Consider the following 17372-nt stretch of genomic DNA (forward strand, 5'->3'; position numbering starts at 1 on the left):
CATATGTATAGGAAGTACCGGCAGCCTGCCTGCCTATATAATCTGTGCCAGCTATATAGTCCATAATCTGTGCCAGCTATAGTCCATTCAAATTATAGACTGCTCTATTAGAGTATTTAGTGCAGAGTGACTGCTCTAATGATGTGTTTCCATCATTGTAGTGGGTGGATCTAGACAATGCTGCAAAGATATTTGTCAGGCATTTTCCATTAGTTTTTTAATTGTTCCCTAGAATTCTACTTACCCATGCATGCAGTAAAATTGCATAACTTTTGGAAAAGTTTTGTGAAACAAGAAATCATACAAATTTTGAGGAAATTATTGAGAATTTTTTTTTAAAATGGGTAATTTTTGATAAATATCCTGGAACCGCGGTCACTGCCTACGTTTCCTATAAGTAGATGTGGTTTTGCAGATACTGAAGTTCAACACACCGTGAATCAAACAATTATTTGGGATACTTAAACTTGTAATATAGCTGTTCCCCCTGCTTTAAGATTTCTAACATTGATGAAACATTTGAAAATCTAAAGTAGCTCTAATTAGGCCACTCCAATTGGTAATTATGTTTCTGGTCCTTTGAAAATGAGTCCTAGGTGCGGGCGGGCGGAATTTAGCAACAAAGCAACAATGAAGTGACTGCTCAATTAGAGTACTTTTGTGATTTACTGACTGTTCTATTAGAGTATATCGATCTGTACTATGCATTATGTCCATTTCTTGCAGGTTTTCACTGATAAAATACAAATTATGGTTAGATTTAGCATACTTGTTACAGCCCAATATTTGTTTCTGAAATCCAGGTTTTTCAAAAAGCTGATGCGGGCATTTTACTCATGTATCTCGTGTATTTCTGAAATTTAACATTCTCCAAAAAAGGATGCGGGCGGTTGACCAGAAACATAATTACCACTTGGAGTGGCCTTAGCTATAGCACAATCTTGTCACTGATCTTTGTTTAGCCGGCTAGCTGCTTCCAGGCCTGAGATTTGTGTGGGGAATCGCATGCAAAAGTAGATAACAATAGGTTTTATAGTATAGGTTATGACTTTGATGGCTTTGCTGGCTATCTGTTTGATGTGGCCATGCAGTCAAGGTTCATCCGGGGCAGTCCGGCAGTATTGGCATATGGTCGTATTAGTATAGTTAGCTATGGCTTTTCAAGCTGACCTTTTCATACTTTGAGGGTCAGTGCTGAACACAACTGCCATTGAAAATATTCACTGAACCGCTATAGCACCTGAATAAACAGCAATAAACACCCCTACATTCGGGCAAGCTTGGCATATTTCTAGACAAAGGATGAAAGAAATGACGCTTGTTATGGGAATCTGCAGTGTAAAACGTAAAAAGGTACGTAGAACAGTTAAGAGGCATATCATCGCTCTCCGTCCCCGATCCTAATTCTGCAAACAAGCGCATCGATTTTTTTTACGCGCTTGTACCGGTAGAACGAGTAGGTTGGTTGCCAGTGCACGTAGACTCGTTCCACTACGGTGTAAACTATCGTTTCGTTTTACGACATTATGATGGGAAGAATTAGTCGGACGTTTTAGGCTCGGACAAACACCAAAGACACGATTGTTGGTAAAGCCTTCTACAGGATGTCTAGCTTCGTTACTGAAGAGACTAGTTCACATCAAGGAATTGGAAGGGTGGTGACTCTTGCAGTATGCGGTATGGAGAGAAAGGTATTAAATGTTTTGTGGAGTATAGCACGTGTTTTCCTCATGTATTGCGTGGGTGTGGGTTTGTTCATTGGTATTATATTTAATGTACAGAACTCAGAATTGACATTGGAGCTAATTAAACAAGTGAATTTTTTGAATTGATAAAGTCTGCTGAATTTACAATTTCTTTAGGGAGGGAATTCCAAAGTCTGGTGGCCAGCTGAATATATCTCTTATTGTGACCCTGGGTGGTTGTAGACGACTGGGTAAGATGGTCATGTGGTTGGCAGTTGAGAAAGTTATATACAGTGGAACCTGGCCACCTGTATAGAAAGGCCATCTCTCTAAAAGACCACTTGTAAATTCCCCAGGTGAGCTATTTATTCACCTGGCCACCTGCCTATATTAAGACCAAAAAAGCCTTGGCCTAAAGGTGACCGTCTTGAACAGGTTCCACTGTACTAGTAAACATGTTGCTATTGTTCTGGCAACTAGCCAGAGCCATTGTTCCAGTGGTCTACTAGGTTATTAAACACACTAGCTGTATTGGAAGGGAAGCTTTTGAGGCAAGCTAAGGTTGGAGGGTGTGAAGCTCCTGTCCTGACAAGCCATCGTATCGAACACATCAAAACCTTCTCTTCACGCAGACAGTGAAAGTGCTTAGCAGGCAAACCTCAGTTAGGGTTGCTTTTTTTTCCACCTGTATTTTTGACTGGATTTTGGAAAAACAAACTAAATTGCACATTGAAAGTTTCGAGATAAACGGTTTTAAAAAAATTCAAGTTGGCATAACTTGCCAAGGGTAGCAAGCACGCGTATGAAATTTACACAAGAGTTACATCAATCTGTTATTACCTTTCAATAGCTGCTTATAGAGTTTCCCACCAAATAAGATTGGAAATCTGAGCAATTGGACAAACAAAGTACTGTAGTATCACAAGTACTCACAAAGAGGAAGAGGGTGGGGGGTGGCAGGGTGGGCAACAGATAGACTTCAAAGTGGAGGCAGTCCATGATTGAAGCCCAGACACGAGATTACAGGGCTGTGCTGGCTTCTTAGTGGCTGATATGCAGAAGAATCAACAGAAGAAAAATAACCGTTTGGTCAACATTATCAGGAACCACCAGTAAACCACTCCAGCCAGATCCTTCGCTAAGTCAGAAACCGCCATTCAAGCTCTCCACACCATCCAGAAAAGACATCTATTAAAACCAGCTTCAAGTAGTTTTAAGTAGTACTGAGGATCAACACTAGTAGTATGATAGCAAGAGTTAGTAATAGTGGAGAGGTAATGATAGTGTAGCTATCCACTGGTGGTGTTAGTTTGATTTTGCCTGATGTGCGGTTTGGATCGGTTTTATAAAATCTGGTCACGTTTTACCTCTTAAGGTATAGGTTTTCTAGGTTCCTTCTTAATTCTCATTTATAAGGTAGAAAAATCAAAGGATGATGGTCACCCTGACTTTTAAAAATCTAATGTATGGTTTTTGCCAAAAATTTTTTATTCACATGATTGCTGGAAAATTTTTCTCATAAGTTCATAACCAAAGTTTATAAGCTAGTCCAGTGTTTTGTGTGTGTATGTATGAGTATGGAATAACCTTTGTCAAGTTTTGACTGCCACTGCCAAAAGTGTAGCAGAGCCAATAAATAGTGACGTAGTGCATGTAATGATGCAAACACTGTACTTGGAACAAAATAATTGTTACTAAGGATTCGTTGAGAAACAGAAATTGGCGATGATGACCAGATGGTTTTTTTAATCACCTGCCAGCTGGATTGCAGGACTAGTCTTTAAAGTTGTGACTTGTGCAGGTGTGTCTAACAATTATGTATCAAATTTCATGTTATCATATTTCGTATTGTTATTGAAGTGCCTCTTTCAAAGTTGGCTTTGTGATACAAAATGTTAGACGACAACCCTCTCTAATTCATCAATGAAACTATATCTCTGTACAGTGACAAGTTTATCCCTGTAATCATATTTGCATAGTGTTGTGTTTATACTAGTGTATGTACAGGTAATGATGCACTAATTTTTTGTGTACTGTTTTTAGGTGCACTCCTCACCAATGAAGTCCATACTGGAGAGATTACAACATCCCAATATAGAGATAGTTGTGTTCTCTGAGTCTGTGATACTGAATGATCCAATTGAAGATTGGCCGATATGTGACTGTTTGATTGCTTTCTTTTCTGTGGGATTCCCCCTTGGCAAGGCTGTAAAGTATGCCAAACTAAGGAAGCCACTGTTGATCAATGACTTGGAGTCTCAGTATGACCTATTGGACAGGTGAGTGTGTGTGCGTGCGTGCGTGCGTGCATGATCAAGGTGGTATATATATATATATATATTATATATCTAAGCAGCTAGAGCACGGCCTGCTAATTGAAAGGTTACAGGTTTGATTCCCAGTTGCTGTTGTTATTTCCTTGAGCAAGAAACTTTACTGCCATTTCTCCTGTCTATAATGGGAAGCTGGTGGCCTGGTGTCAATTGGGGAAGCAGCTCACCTGTCAATGGGAACCTGATGTTTACTGGGAAAGTAAATGTCCAACTGTCCTTGTCTCGCTTAGCGGTGTTGGGGTCATTGTAGACAACATGTACAAGTGTGCATGCACACACAAGCAAAGCAAAACTGTGCAAAACACAGCTACTGCCACCCAGCAAACCAGCACTGGGATGCCTGTACACCACTCAGGCACTTAAGTTGGTGCAGGCAAATCCTCTTGCTAGTAACCCACAGGCGGACTATCCAGATCTCACAGAGAGAGGCTGCAGAACTGAAGCTTAAGCTCAACCTCCTTGTTGTGGGTCTGGTAACTTATTGGTGTTTTGGTTTATGGTAGCGCCCCTCTCTGTACGACCATGCAGTAAACAGTCAGAAATCCAACACGCTATAACTACAGGAGGGAATATGATTTGCTTTGGATGGTATAAGAAGCTTATAAATAGGTTCCTCAATGTCTCTTTGTTAGGGTACCTCCCATGATAGGGTTGGGATATTCTCAGGCAAGTAGTAAGGAAGAAACGGGTAGGTAATAACAGTGGACCTGGGGACCAAGGACCCGGGACCAGGGGACCTGCAGAAATCGAACTCTGCTTGGAATTTTATACACTTCACAGTATTCTATACTTGAACTAGGTACCTCTGCAAGTAGTCTTGCATGGCCAATCCACTCTTCCCCCCCTCGTGGCGTCTTGCACAATGTTTACACCAATTAGAAATTATAAGTGCCTCTAAAAGCGTCTGAAGCTGACTGCATTTATAGGCAACTGCCTGCTGCACAGTAAGCATACTAGTCTATTATGCCGCCTAGCTGCTAGAGTAGTTTAGGAACATTGTGCAAATGCACCATGACGTGTGAAGAGCTGCTGGAACTTGCTTAGCTTGGCTTAGCTAGTAATTGCTCACCTGCTGCACAATGAGCATGCTACTCTATTTTGTCACCTAGCTACTAAAGTTTAGAAACATTGTGCAAACAAATATTCTGGGGAAATAGCAAGTGACCTATAATTAGTGCAGTCAGCTTCAGACACTTTCAGAGGCGCTCATAGTTTCTAATTGGTGTAAACATCATGCAAAACGCCATGAAGGGGGGGGGGAAGTGGATTGGCCATGCAAGACTGCTTGCAGAGGTACCTAGTACAAGTATAGAATACTGTGAAGTGTATAAAATTCCAAGAAGAGTTGGATTTCTGCAGGTCTCCTGGTCCCGGGTCCACTGTTTTTACCTACTCGGAAGAAACTGTGTTGGTGGTATGGCTAATGGCCGCACTTTTGTTGTCCCTGACCGCATGGTGGGGCTAAGAGTTCCTTGCACTGGTCTTGTACACCTGCTGGAGTATTCGTATATACTTTTTGAACTGTCACTTGTTTCTAGTATATCGCTATGGTAAAGTGTGCCATTCTCTGTAGACGGATTATATACAAAAAACTAAAGGAGGCTGGAGTACCTGTACCAGAATATGCTGTGTTGAGTAGAAATGAAGATGGAATTACTGGTAAGAGTGTGTGTGTGTGTGTGTGTGTGTGTGTGTGTGTGTGTGTGTGTGTGTGTGTGTGTGTGTGTGTGTGTGTGTGTGTGTGTGTTGCATGTTAAAACATGCCTGTGTGCTTGTACCTTTACATGTGGGCAAAGATGTACCACATGCATGCATCACTTGCATGCATGTGCGTGTATACGTACTAGGATTCTATTGTACTGTAAGTGCTTTATTCAATGTATTATGTGTAGACAGTACATGGGATGAACAAGAAGATGTGTTGACAATTGGATCTCAAGTTTTCCCAAAGCCGTTTGTGGAGAAGCCAGTGTCAGCTGAAGATCACAACGTTCATATCTACTTTCCAAGTGCCGTAGGTGGGGGTAGTCAACAGCTGTTCAGAAAGGTAAGTACATGTATTGTATAAGTTCCTACTACCTTTACCTTACTATATGTATGCTATTATAGGATGGCCTTAATTAAATCATATGAATTTACAATGGACAATACGTATCTTTAGTATCAGTATCAATATTGAAGACTATAAGTGTGTCATATATCTGTTTATTAGATTAATGATCGGTCCAGCAAATACTCAGGTGAAAATGCTGTCAGAAGGACTGGGTCTTATATTTATGAGAAGTTTCTTGCCACTGATGGGACTGATGTGAAGGTGTATACTGTGGGTCCTGACTATGCTCATGCTGAAGCTAGAAAGTCACCAGTGAGTGGAATTGGTATATGACTAAACTTCTAATGTACTGTATTGTGGTTTAATGTTTTCATATAGTGGCACTCACCATGTGTGTGTTTAAATGTGTACTGATGTTTACAGTTGTATGTGTATTCAACTGTGTGTATGTGTGTATTCAACTGTGTGTGGTGACATTTGTAGTACTGTATTGTAGTCCAGCAAGTTTATTCGATTTTACAATTCAATTTTGAGATGCTTCTACCATTTATTCATACAATTATCTTCTATTAGGGACTTGATGGTAAAGTGCAGAGAGACAAGTCAGGGAAAGAAAAACGATTTCCAGTTATTCTTAGTGCTCATGAAAAGCTAATAGCTCGTCAAGTGTGTAATGCCTTCAAACAAACCATATGCGGATTTGATTTGCTCAGGGATGGAGGCAACTCTTATGTCTGTGATGTGAATGGTTTTAGTTTTGTGAAGAATTCTCCTAAATACTATGATGATTGTGCTCAGATACTCAAGTAAGAGTTAAGTCAGAATATCTTATTTAAGGTTGTCCAACAATTGAATGGTCAGTGTATTTACAGCAAAACCAGTTCTGTAATGTGGCCCACTGAATAATTTGACCTTATTATCAAGCAAGTGACTGCATCTGTCCAGATATTTTGTGCACTAATGGCACATGTCGGAGTTGTCCAATTCATGTTGTACACCCTGTGTACATGAAGCACATCTGTCAGGACACACGATAGTGTGCCGTGCGGCCAAGTACAGCTAATAAGTGTGGATGTGTGACAGACAAGTGTATTTTACAGGAACCAAGAAAACACTGTTTTCACGCATCATAGCTCAATAGTACCTGAACGGAAATCAACCAGTTTTGTTGCGGGAACTCCCTCAGGGTAGGGCACCTCCTATTCGAGCTGAATCCACCCAGCCATTACTGAGATATGCACCTTCAAAGTTTATATTATTTTCCTCATGTTTTTATTCTCAATTTTATTACGTAAATGTTCTTTTGCACACTTGCAATAACTTGTGCATGCTTTAGTCGATTGACTTCAAATTTAGAGGGCAGTAAGAGCATAATGCAGCACATTTACAGCCCAATTTTCATACAGATCAAACTAGGAATAACGGAATTATGTGCAATTTTGAAAATTACAAAAGCGATTTGTTGTCACACTTACAGGGTAATCCACTTGATGGAATAACTTGAAAATCGGTCTGTACATGAAGTTACTATTGTAGTGCAACCTTTTGTGGTTTGAAAGTACTGAGAGTATTAGCTAAAGAGATATAAAGCAAAACCAGACCTGCGCAATTGAGATATAAAACGTGCACAAAAAATGTTGGAAAAAAATTTCTTCAGGGACCTCCACACCTATACTAGATGAATAAAAAATAGGCAATTTTAAAATGGGAATAGGGATCGCTGAAAAAAGCCACGAAACAAGAAGGGATCCCTGGGGTGGTAATGTAAACCACAAATCCCTATTTTGACTCTCTGTCATAAATCTTTAGTTACATGCTCAGTCATTTTGAACGAGTCAAAATAGGGATTTATGGTTTACATTACCACCCCAGTGATCCCTTCTTGTTTCATGGCTTTTTTCAGCGATTCCTATTCCCATTTTAAAATTTCCAATTTTTTATTCATCTAGTTTGTGTACTTTTATTAATCCATTAATGGATTATGGATTTCTTTTATTGATAATGAAAACTGTTGTGAATAGTGTATTTTTGCATTCTGCATAGTAATGCCATCAACGTTTCAGTACACACATGAAACTGATCAAATTGCAATGTGCATACAGAATGAGAGTCTCCTAGAATTTACATTATTGATGCCTTTAATAGCTGTCAAATTCAGTGAGTATTTACGTGACTGCTCTATTAGAGTATTTAATCTGGATAACCCGCCCACGTACAATAATCACAGAGTGAAAAAAAACCACCTTGCAACAAAGTCTTCAGCACAGATTAAGCTTCCCGGCCTATACTGAGTTTAATATAGACAGATTCTATTAGCCACAAGCAGCACACACCAAAAAACTAACTCTGAGTGTGGTCTTGTATGGCTTCTTGTGGGTAATGGAATTTTGGCAAGAAGAAATGGCTTGGTTTGGGCTGTTTCCATCCAAAATGAAATTCCATCCGAAAATGAAATCAAATATAGGTCATGGACACGCACAATGATCCATTCAGCAAACCTTGTTACTTTTTATCCCAGGATTCTCCTTGTAAATTTCACTATGCCTATGAAAGAATAATATTATATGAACAAAATGGCAAATTTCAGTTTTGTCTGAAATACACATACTGTTTCCTTTTCACTTGATACTTACTAGTGGACCTATACTCATTGCAAAGAACCACCAGAGGGTTGTTTTGAGTTGAAGGATGCTTTTCAAGGTGGTTTTTAGGTGTGCGTTCTATTAGGATTTTTGCAAAAAACATGTACCTATTATGACTCTACTATTGTGGTTCAACCTTTACTACTCTGCCACTGCTGTCAGTTGCTCACCTCACTTAGTTTCTACCTTATAAATGAAAGTTCTGGTTTACTACACTAGAATGATAACTCATAGATCTATCAGTGGAAATTCTATATACGTTGTATTGAAGTGCTCAGAAAAAATGTGTGTTCTATTAGAGTATTATAAAATAGCCTATATTGAGTGTGTCATGCAGCCAAGTACAGCCAGTGTGGGCAGGCGACATATTCATTTTATGGAACCAGAAAATGCCATGTCATGTATCCATTGCAGCCTCTTACAGGTGAGACCCTTCAATATGTAACAGCTAGTAATTAGGATGGAGCTCGTGTAGACGTTTCTGCTTTAGGATTCTGGGGAGGTAAACTTCAGAAGGCATTTTTTGATGTCAAAGTGTTTAATGCTATTAATGCACCTTCATATCATGGTATCCACTTTATTGACGTTTTGAATGTGAGAAACAATGGAAGTATGAACAACGTATTAGGGAAATTGAGATGGGTTCTTTTACTCACATGTATTTTCAACGTTAAGGGGTGGTATGGGTTATGCTGCTGCTGTATTTTATAGAAGACCCTTGCTTTCCTTGTCTCTCTTCAGAAGGAGTTGTCATATAGTTCTGTGATGTAATGGCTGCATTGCAGGATTAGTTATTCTTTGTTATGCTCCACTGTTATGTGTTTGAGAGTAGCTAGATCACATCAGGGCTGTCCACTTTCACTAGGAACAATTGGCCTTGCACTAGCTGAGGGTCAGGTGGCTCCAGCTCATTGATTGAAATTTGATCTTGGTATTTGTCTAGCACTTTTAACAATTAGTGCTAGGGGTGGTGGCAAGGGGTGCTGGAATAATAAAAATATAAAATTTTCATGTACAGTATCTATAGCTCCATAGTGCTTGAACAGTGTAATTAACCATTTCTGCTGTGGAAGCTTCCTCAGGGTAGGGAATCTCCCATTCCTAATTGGAGTCAAATCTGCCTAGCTATCATTGGGGGTATACACCCCTTCAAAATTTGTCTTATTTCAGTTCTTCATATAGCCATGCAGTCTTTGACAATTTATGTAGTAAAGGGAAAAAGGTTAAAAGGATATATCAAGGCCAATGGCTTTGGAACTTGTAATTACAAAAGAAGTGATATCCGCACAAAAACAGAGCTGTGAAAAAAGGCACAGCCTTAAAAATCCTGGATGAAAAAAGTTGTGAAATCAAAGGTGGCGACCAACAAATGGCTGCAATTACGTTAATTTTAACAGCCGCCACCTTTGATTTCACAACTTTATTCATCCAGGCTTTTTAAAGCCGCACCTTTTAAACCAGGTGTGCACCCACAGCCAGCCTTTCACAGCCAGCCAAAGGCTGGCTGTGGACGCACGCTTGATTTACTGAAATTATTTTCCGAAAAGTGTGTGTTTGTATATTTGTTTGTCTTTCTGCACCCACGTGAGCAAAAGTTTGTTCACTAAAAACAACCATTATGTTAGAAATAAAGGCCACATAGAGCCTGTATTAAACTTCCAGGAAGGTAAGCTATGGTTTAAGATGGTTAATACGTGCCAGTTTGAAACACGGGTGAAGCGAGTTTATAAGGACGCGGTGAAGGCCTTTCCCAATGGGCTCTACGGACGTCAAATAGCTGTAAAACAACACAGCTGGCCTCCTAGGCTATCAGCAGTGTTGGGCAAGTTACTTTTTAAAAGTAACTAGTTACATATTACATATTACTTGCAACTGAACTATTTAGTTACAGTTACATATTACCCATAAAATAAAGTTACTATCATATTATATTACTTTGTGTCCACAGCCTTAAGCTGTCACGTGTGAAACTACCACCTTATCACGTGACATGATTGCGTTGTTGGACAATGTGCAAATCTTGGTTATAAGTAAAGCTGGTGAATAAGCTTCATTCAGTAGGCTTCATTACTTCGTTGTGGCTAGGCGTTACTCAGTGGATTACTAACGAGATTAGTAACTTCATTACTTGTAGTAATAATATTACATAATATTAGATTCGTTACAGTAACAATATTACTTAGGTAACGCTTTACATTTGTTAGTAAAGTAACTTGAGTTATATTACCTGTTTTTATAGTGTATTTCGTTATATTACTTAGTTACCACAAAAGTAATAATATTATGTAACGCGTTACTTATGTAACGCGTTACTCCCAATACTGGCTATCAGGTATAATGAATTCCTTCGGATTGAAAAGGGGCATGCTCGTACATACACGAACAAAAATGAAGAGCAGCTTTGAGGCTTTGCCTGGAGAATTTGCATAAGAAAATACTATAGACAAACTGTAGAACAGTTAAGAAGATACTTATGTGCATTATTAGTAGTTTGTTTGAGGTACGCCTCTTAGCATTGTAATTACAGAATTACAAAATATTTCATCAATTACGAAATTACTGTGATGATTCAATTTTGTATGTAGCAACAAACCAAAATAAATATTAGTTTAGTACACAGTTAGGTTTGTTTTGCTGCATGACGCCTGGTTTTTAGAAGTAGCACAACATCAACTTGTTTCACAGCTTGACTGTTTTTGTATGGATTCAACTTGCACCTTCTGCAGTCAGTACAGTTATGAAACATGTTGGGGGTATGGCCTCCCCACCTCTTCATTTCCACCACCTATAGTTGAGATTCTTTGCTTGACAGAAATAGGTTTCAACAGTGTGAATGTGAAAGAATTGTGCTTTTACCCTGCAACATTGTGAGACAGTACTTGTTCTAATAATGCATTTTTATGCAAATTTTAATCCACACTTAAACTATGATCGTGACAATTATTTCAGGCTGGTTTTTGTGCACATTATCAGTCACTATCATAGACCTTTTGTCCCTTGCTGTGGTCCTACTACTGTTCATTAATGTGTGTACACATACAGTATTACACGAGAGTTGTTTTCAGTACAATAATATGTACATGTAGGGAAATGATATTCTCTGAACTGGCTCCGGAATTGTTCCCCAGTATAAAACCATCAGTGGAGTATTTGGCAGAAGAGATTCCTGTACCAATACCAAGTAGCGACCCTCAGTATGTTAATTGTCTGTCTGTAATATGTACAGGTGTACACACATGCATACCCGTACTGCACATGATGCACGCATGTACTTGCATACAGTCGATTTCAGGTTGCTTGCAAATGTAAAATTCGCACACATGATTTTCAAACATGATCATTTGAATGCTTACGTGCAGTGTTTCAATGTATTGAATAACTACCTCAGTATGCCCCTGGCATTGTCTAATAATCTTAGAAAGTGAATAATGTAGTTGCGCTAGTGAAAGGAGCTTGGTTGAAAGGAAACAGCTCGCGTGTTCAAGCAATCACGTGTGCGAATTGTTCAATTGCATCCGCAAGCAACCTGAAATCAACTGCATTTTTCATGCTCACATGCATACACACACACATGTCTGTAGCTGCCCACCCAAAGATGATGACAGTATCCTCAGGGGAAACCCCTAAATAAGATCAAGGGGGGAAACCCCTGGATAAGATAAGTGGGTTGGGGTTATGTTTCTCTGCAAAAAACATGAATGCCTTGTGAGATCCTTCTTCCTACGAAGATCCTTCCACAGGAACAGTGAAAAGTGGACAGTCCTAGGCTACCATAATCCAGAAGTTGTCTGTCACAAAAGTGTTGATGTCTTGTGAGATCTCCAAAACGCTTAAAAGAACATCCACATGTACAAGTAAAAGTTTGAGTTAGAGAGGGTCTGTTAGCATCTCCCCAATATCAGATAAACAGATTTGTTTATTTGACCATCACTGTCTATCTTGCAAACTAATCTTCCTCAATCCCAATGTCTGATGTCCATCACCGTTAGATCTCTCCATCATTTCTTAAAGCTGTGTCTTGGGTGGGTTTTCTGCTTAATCATTCATCTGTGCCAAATGCCCTAGCAGCCTACTTCAATATTTTCCAATATTATGAGCCATGTTCTCATTCATTCCAACCCAACTAGCCAATTCCTTAGATGTTATTTGTTCCTTCCATTGCCTAGTTAGTCCCTAACTTACCAGTACAAAAGCCTTGTAAGCTTCTTATGCTAGTACTCTTCACCGCCCTTATCTCGGATCCATACAACTAAGTAGATATCACCACAGCATGTCTTAGTCTGCACACTGAGACCCCGGTCATCAAAGATGGAGAGTCGCAAGCATCTAAATGCTCTTGCAGCCTTTCCCAATCTCACAATCACCTCATTGACTATTTCACCATCATTAGTGATGATGCTTCCAAGATACATGAAATTGTCCACTGCAGCTATTACACTATCCTGCATGTGGCACCCCATTTGCATCATCTAAACTAATAGCAAGTCCCCACTGTTACATCCTTGTCTCAGCCCATTTCTAATGCATGCTTGCACTTGCATATGCACACTGCATAAGCACACACACACACACACACACACACACACACACACACACACACACACACACACACACACACACACACACACACACACACACACACACACACACACACATGCACACCCATGCACATGCATGTATGTACTTGCTTGCACACACATAATACATATTGCATGCAGCACAAACACAATGTACACGCATCACTGTAATGGAAGTATTCAACCCTGTATTTCTGTTTAGGCTGGAGTTACGTTGTGTGATTGCAATTATACGTCACGGAGACCGTACTCCCAAGCAAAAAATGAAAATGGTGGTCACACATGAGAGGTACTGACTTCAAACTATGTATGCCAGATGCATGTGCTAATGTATTGATTTGAAGTACATCAACACTTGTGAGTTCTGCCCAGGAATTGTGGTAGTCTATGAAACATTGACTGTAACTACATAAGTACACTTTCAGTGTATCAGTTTTGTGCATATCAAACAAAATTACATGTATGTGTTTTCAGTTACACGTACTGACTACTTTTGGCTACTGCTGGGTAGAATTCTCGAGTGTTGTAGAATAGGCTGTGCTACAAAATGTGCCCAAGAATGATGTTGTACAATTTCAACAGAGTATATCAAATCTTGATTACTACTTAGTTTTGTAACATCTACCTATATGTATAATTGCTTTCTTAGGTTCTTAAAACTGTATGAAAAATATGATGTCAAGAAGAAGCTTAAAATAAAGCTAAAGAGTCCCGGTGAACTACAGGTATGCTATGTTGCAGTTCCAGTTTGTGCTAACTGATGTTGTATAGGAAGTATTGGACATAGCCAATGGCTTGTTAGAAGAAGTGGAGACTAATCCTGCAGCATTTGGAGACACCACAGAACTTGTGAGAAAATTAAAACAAACAAAATCAGTATTGGAAATGTAATGCTAATAAAATACACACAAACCTGTTAAAGTATTATTCTCTCTAGGTATGGCTACTTTTCTGGTATCAATCGTAAGGTTCAGCTTAAGTACATAAAATCTCCTGATCCTGGTCAAGGTTGGTGTGTAACTTACACTGTGTGTCTGTATGCTGTGGTGTGACCCTACACAAAGCCACAAGCTTGTGTTTTTGTATGGAGTCTTGTGTTCCCAGTTATTTTTTATGGTTGTTTGTAGAGAGGGCATTACTGATGATTCTCAAATGGGGTGGAGAACTCACTCCAGCTGGTAGACAACAAGCTGAGGAACTAGGAAAAGTGTTTCGTTGTATCTACCCAGGGGGAGCTGGGGAATATGGCTCCCTACCTGGGTCAGGATTTCTACGTCTCCATAGCACCTACCGACATGACTTAAAGGTCTATGGATCTGATGAAGGAAGAGTACAGATGACAGCAGCTGCTTTTGTGAAGGTAAATAAAGTGTTTTAAATGATATATTCAATATCCCCTTTTTGTATATTTCCATGTATTAGGGTCTTTTAGATTTAGAGGGTAGCCTTCCTCCCATATTGTTTCATCTGGTAAAAAGAGACAACAAATTACTGGATAATGCTTTCATGGCAGAAGAGGCGATGACCAGGTCTGCAAAATAGCCATAATTTTAATCTTGTAATAATACTATTGTGATTTAGAGCAAAAAAGAGACTCCACGAGTACATGAGAACAAACACTTGTGATATTGAGGAACTGAGGAGAAAGGTACAGTACTATACCAATTTGCCGTATGTTATATTAGAGTAGTTGATCGACTATTCATTGTTTACACACAGCTAAGTCCAACTGGAGCAACATCTTACCAAGTTGCAATAGATGCCATCAAAAATCCTGTGGTTGCCTGTCAGATGATGTATGATAATATTGTACTTCTCATTAAACAAATATCTGATTTAGAAGCTGATGGAAAAGAAGGTTAAAAGTTACAGTGTCTGTATGGTGTGTAACTTCTTTCCTGTAGTGAAATTGTACCTGTCTGAAGGTTTGAAATTAATGCTTGCAAGATGGTCAAAGCTAGAAAAGGTCAGTTTAGTTGATTACTGATAAAACAATATTAATTCCTATGCAGGATTTTAAACATAAAGATGGCAAATTTGATATCAGTAAAATTCCAGACATTTATGACTGTATCAAATATGACATGCTACACAACAGGTATACTAACTAGACTAGTAGGTCATGTACAATACTAACATGTTCTACTATCCCATAGTCATCTTGGTCTCAAGGTAGCCTATGACTTGTACATACAGTCAATGCACCTGGCAGATCTGGTGATGCCTCAGGAGTATGGCATTACTCGTGATGAGAAAATAGAGATTGCTGGAACTGTTTGTCAACCATTACTGCACAAGATTCAAACAGACATCACACACACTGTGTCCAACATTGGTACAGATATTATGCATCAGTTGGATCCAAAGTACGTTATATATGCAGAAACAAAGTAGGCTTTTAGAAATCCAGCATGCCAGCGTGTGTGTCCATGTGTGTCAATGGTAAAGTTTCTCACTTGTTGCCAGTCTTGGCCACACTGATATGGCTGCTGTTACAAACAATACTATATTGTACTTCCTCACCACTGGAGAGTACAATAAGCACTACCTGTGATTGTAATCTCGTTCATCTGAACACTTTTTATCTGAGCACCAGAACTGATTGTTATATTAGAGTGTTTTTGTTAACAGGTGTGCTTTTATTAGAGTAATTTAAGAATTAAGAGTGATTGAGTGGAGGACTGTTTATAAACATGTTCATGGTTGACCACAGTTGTTGGACCCCTGCTATAGTAAAATGTAGTGATTATTCCATGTATACTGTATTTCACTTATAGTTGTTATTTCCTCAGGTATTCATCTGGTGTGGTCACCCCCAAGAGACATGTCAGAACAAGGCTTTACTTCACCAGTGAATCCAACATTCATGCTATGGTCAATATGCTCCGGTTTGGATCACTATCTCATGTATGTTGTATATTGTATGGGTAAGACTACTAATGGTTCTATTAATAGCTGGATCATCCTGAATGGAAAGATGCAAAGAAACTACTTGACAGTGCACCAGAGTTGAACTACATGACACAGATTGTGTTTTTACTGTTTGAAAATAGCCGAGCACCAGTGGATAGTGAAGAACGTTACAAAGTTGAGGTACACTACAGTCCTGGAGCAAAGGGAAGGGAAGAGATTATTGCTAGTGGAGAAAGTGCTAGCTGTCTTGGATTGGACTATAAAAAAACTATCATCCCCTTGAAAAGAATGCTGCCGGATGAAGATAGTACAAAAGTGTTTACAAGAAAAGGCTCCACCACTTTCACTGTACCTACTGTACCTGCTATTGATCCAGTAAAGAGATCAGCTAAGTCACTCCCGTCACTGATGAGCCAGGAACAGCTACAAACCATCAAACAAGTGGCTTCAAAGGATAGCTTCTTTGATGTAGAAGAAGAAAATGTGAATAACCAACAAACTCTTGACAGCAGTACTAACACAACAGAAGATACTACCACACCATCAATAGTTGTCAGTGAGCCTTCACAGCCTCCCAGTGGTAGTGAGTTACCGAATGTTACTGAAGAACAGCTTGGTAGGTTTTGTACAATTGTCTATTATAGTACTTTAATGTGTGTTTACTTTTTCAGTCGATTTGGACCTTGCTACATCAGTGAAACCATTACAACGACTTTGTACAATATCATTGGCAGAAATGGAGAAATTTTTAAGTAATGATGAGGTACGGTTTGAGCATCGCTCCAGTGTAGGATCACGCCGTTCCAGTGTTACCTCGCATCGCTCTAGTACTGGCTCAATGATATAGCCATTTGTATTGTATCATATTAACTTATGGCATTTTTATTTATTTGCTTTGAATGCATATATAAGTATATAAATTATCTGTAGTCACTTATTTATTATGTATGGAATATGCAAATAGTAGTAGTTTAATTGTGTAGAAACATGATCTGTGTGTATACAGACCTTTATGTCTTTACAGCTAGGTAGTAGGTTGCTTTGTAAATCAGAAAGCTAATGTGAACAGGTCTGATTGGTAAATGCAGTCAAAAGATAAATTGGTGTGTCTGGTGGTCTGCCCTCAAAAGGGCGGGAGCCCCAGTCAGATTGTAGTCTAGCGCCGCCGA

The 17372-nt window shown here is 39.2% G+C and overlaps 1 protein-coding gene across 2 annotated transcripts; it reads left to right on the plus strand.

Moving 5' to 3' along the window:
• The first annotated feature begins 1228 nt into the window (after window positions 1-1228).
• Window positions 1229-17208, plus strand: LOC136237156 (inositol hexakisphosphate and diphosphoinositol-pentakisphosphate kinase 2-like). 2 transcript variants are annotated; one of them, XM_066027465.1, is made up of 21 exons: window positions 1229-1353; window positions 3729-3964; window positions 5592-5677; window positions 5911-6065; window positions 6231-6383; window positions 6645-6877; window positions 11800-11907; window positions 13493-13579; window positions 13940-14015; window positions 14062-14177; window positions 14228-14298; window positions 14418-14650; window positions 14713-14819; window positions 14872-14938; window positions 15010-15148; window positions 15195-15256; window positions 15303-15388; window positions 15447-15656; window positions 16083-16197; window positions 16246-16819; window positions 16875-17208. In XM_066027465.1, exons 1-21 carry the CDS (start codon window positions 1303-1305, stop codon window positions 17048-17050), a joined length of 3141 nt encoding a protein of 1046 aa, XP_065883537.1. In that variant the 5' UTR covers window positions 1229-1302; the 3' UTR covers window positions 17051-17208. The 2 variants fall into 2 exon arrangements, with proteins under 2 accessions (XP_065883537.1, XP_065883536.1); XM_066027464.1 differs by lacking the exon at window positions 1229-1353 and adding an exon at window positions 1400-1691.
• Window positions 17209-17372: the final 164 nt, after the last annotated feature.

Source organism: Dysidea avara, chromosome 10 (assembly GCF_963678975.1).
Source record: "Dysidea avara chromosome 10, odDysAvar1.4, whole genome shotgun sequence".
Classification (NCBI taxonomy): domain Eukaryota; kingdom Metazoa; phylum Porifera; class Demospongiae; order Dictyoceratida; family Dysideidae; genus Dysidea; species Dysidea avara.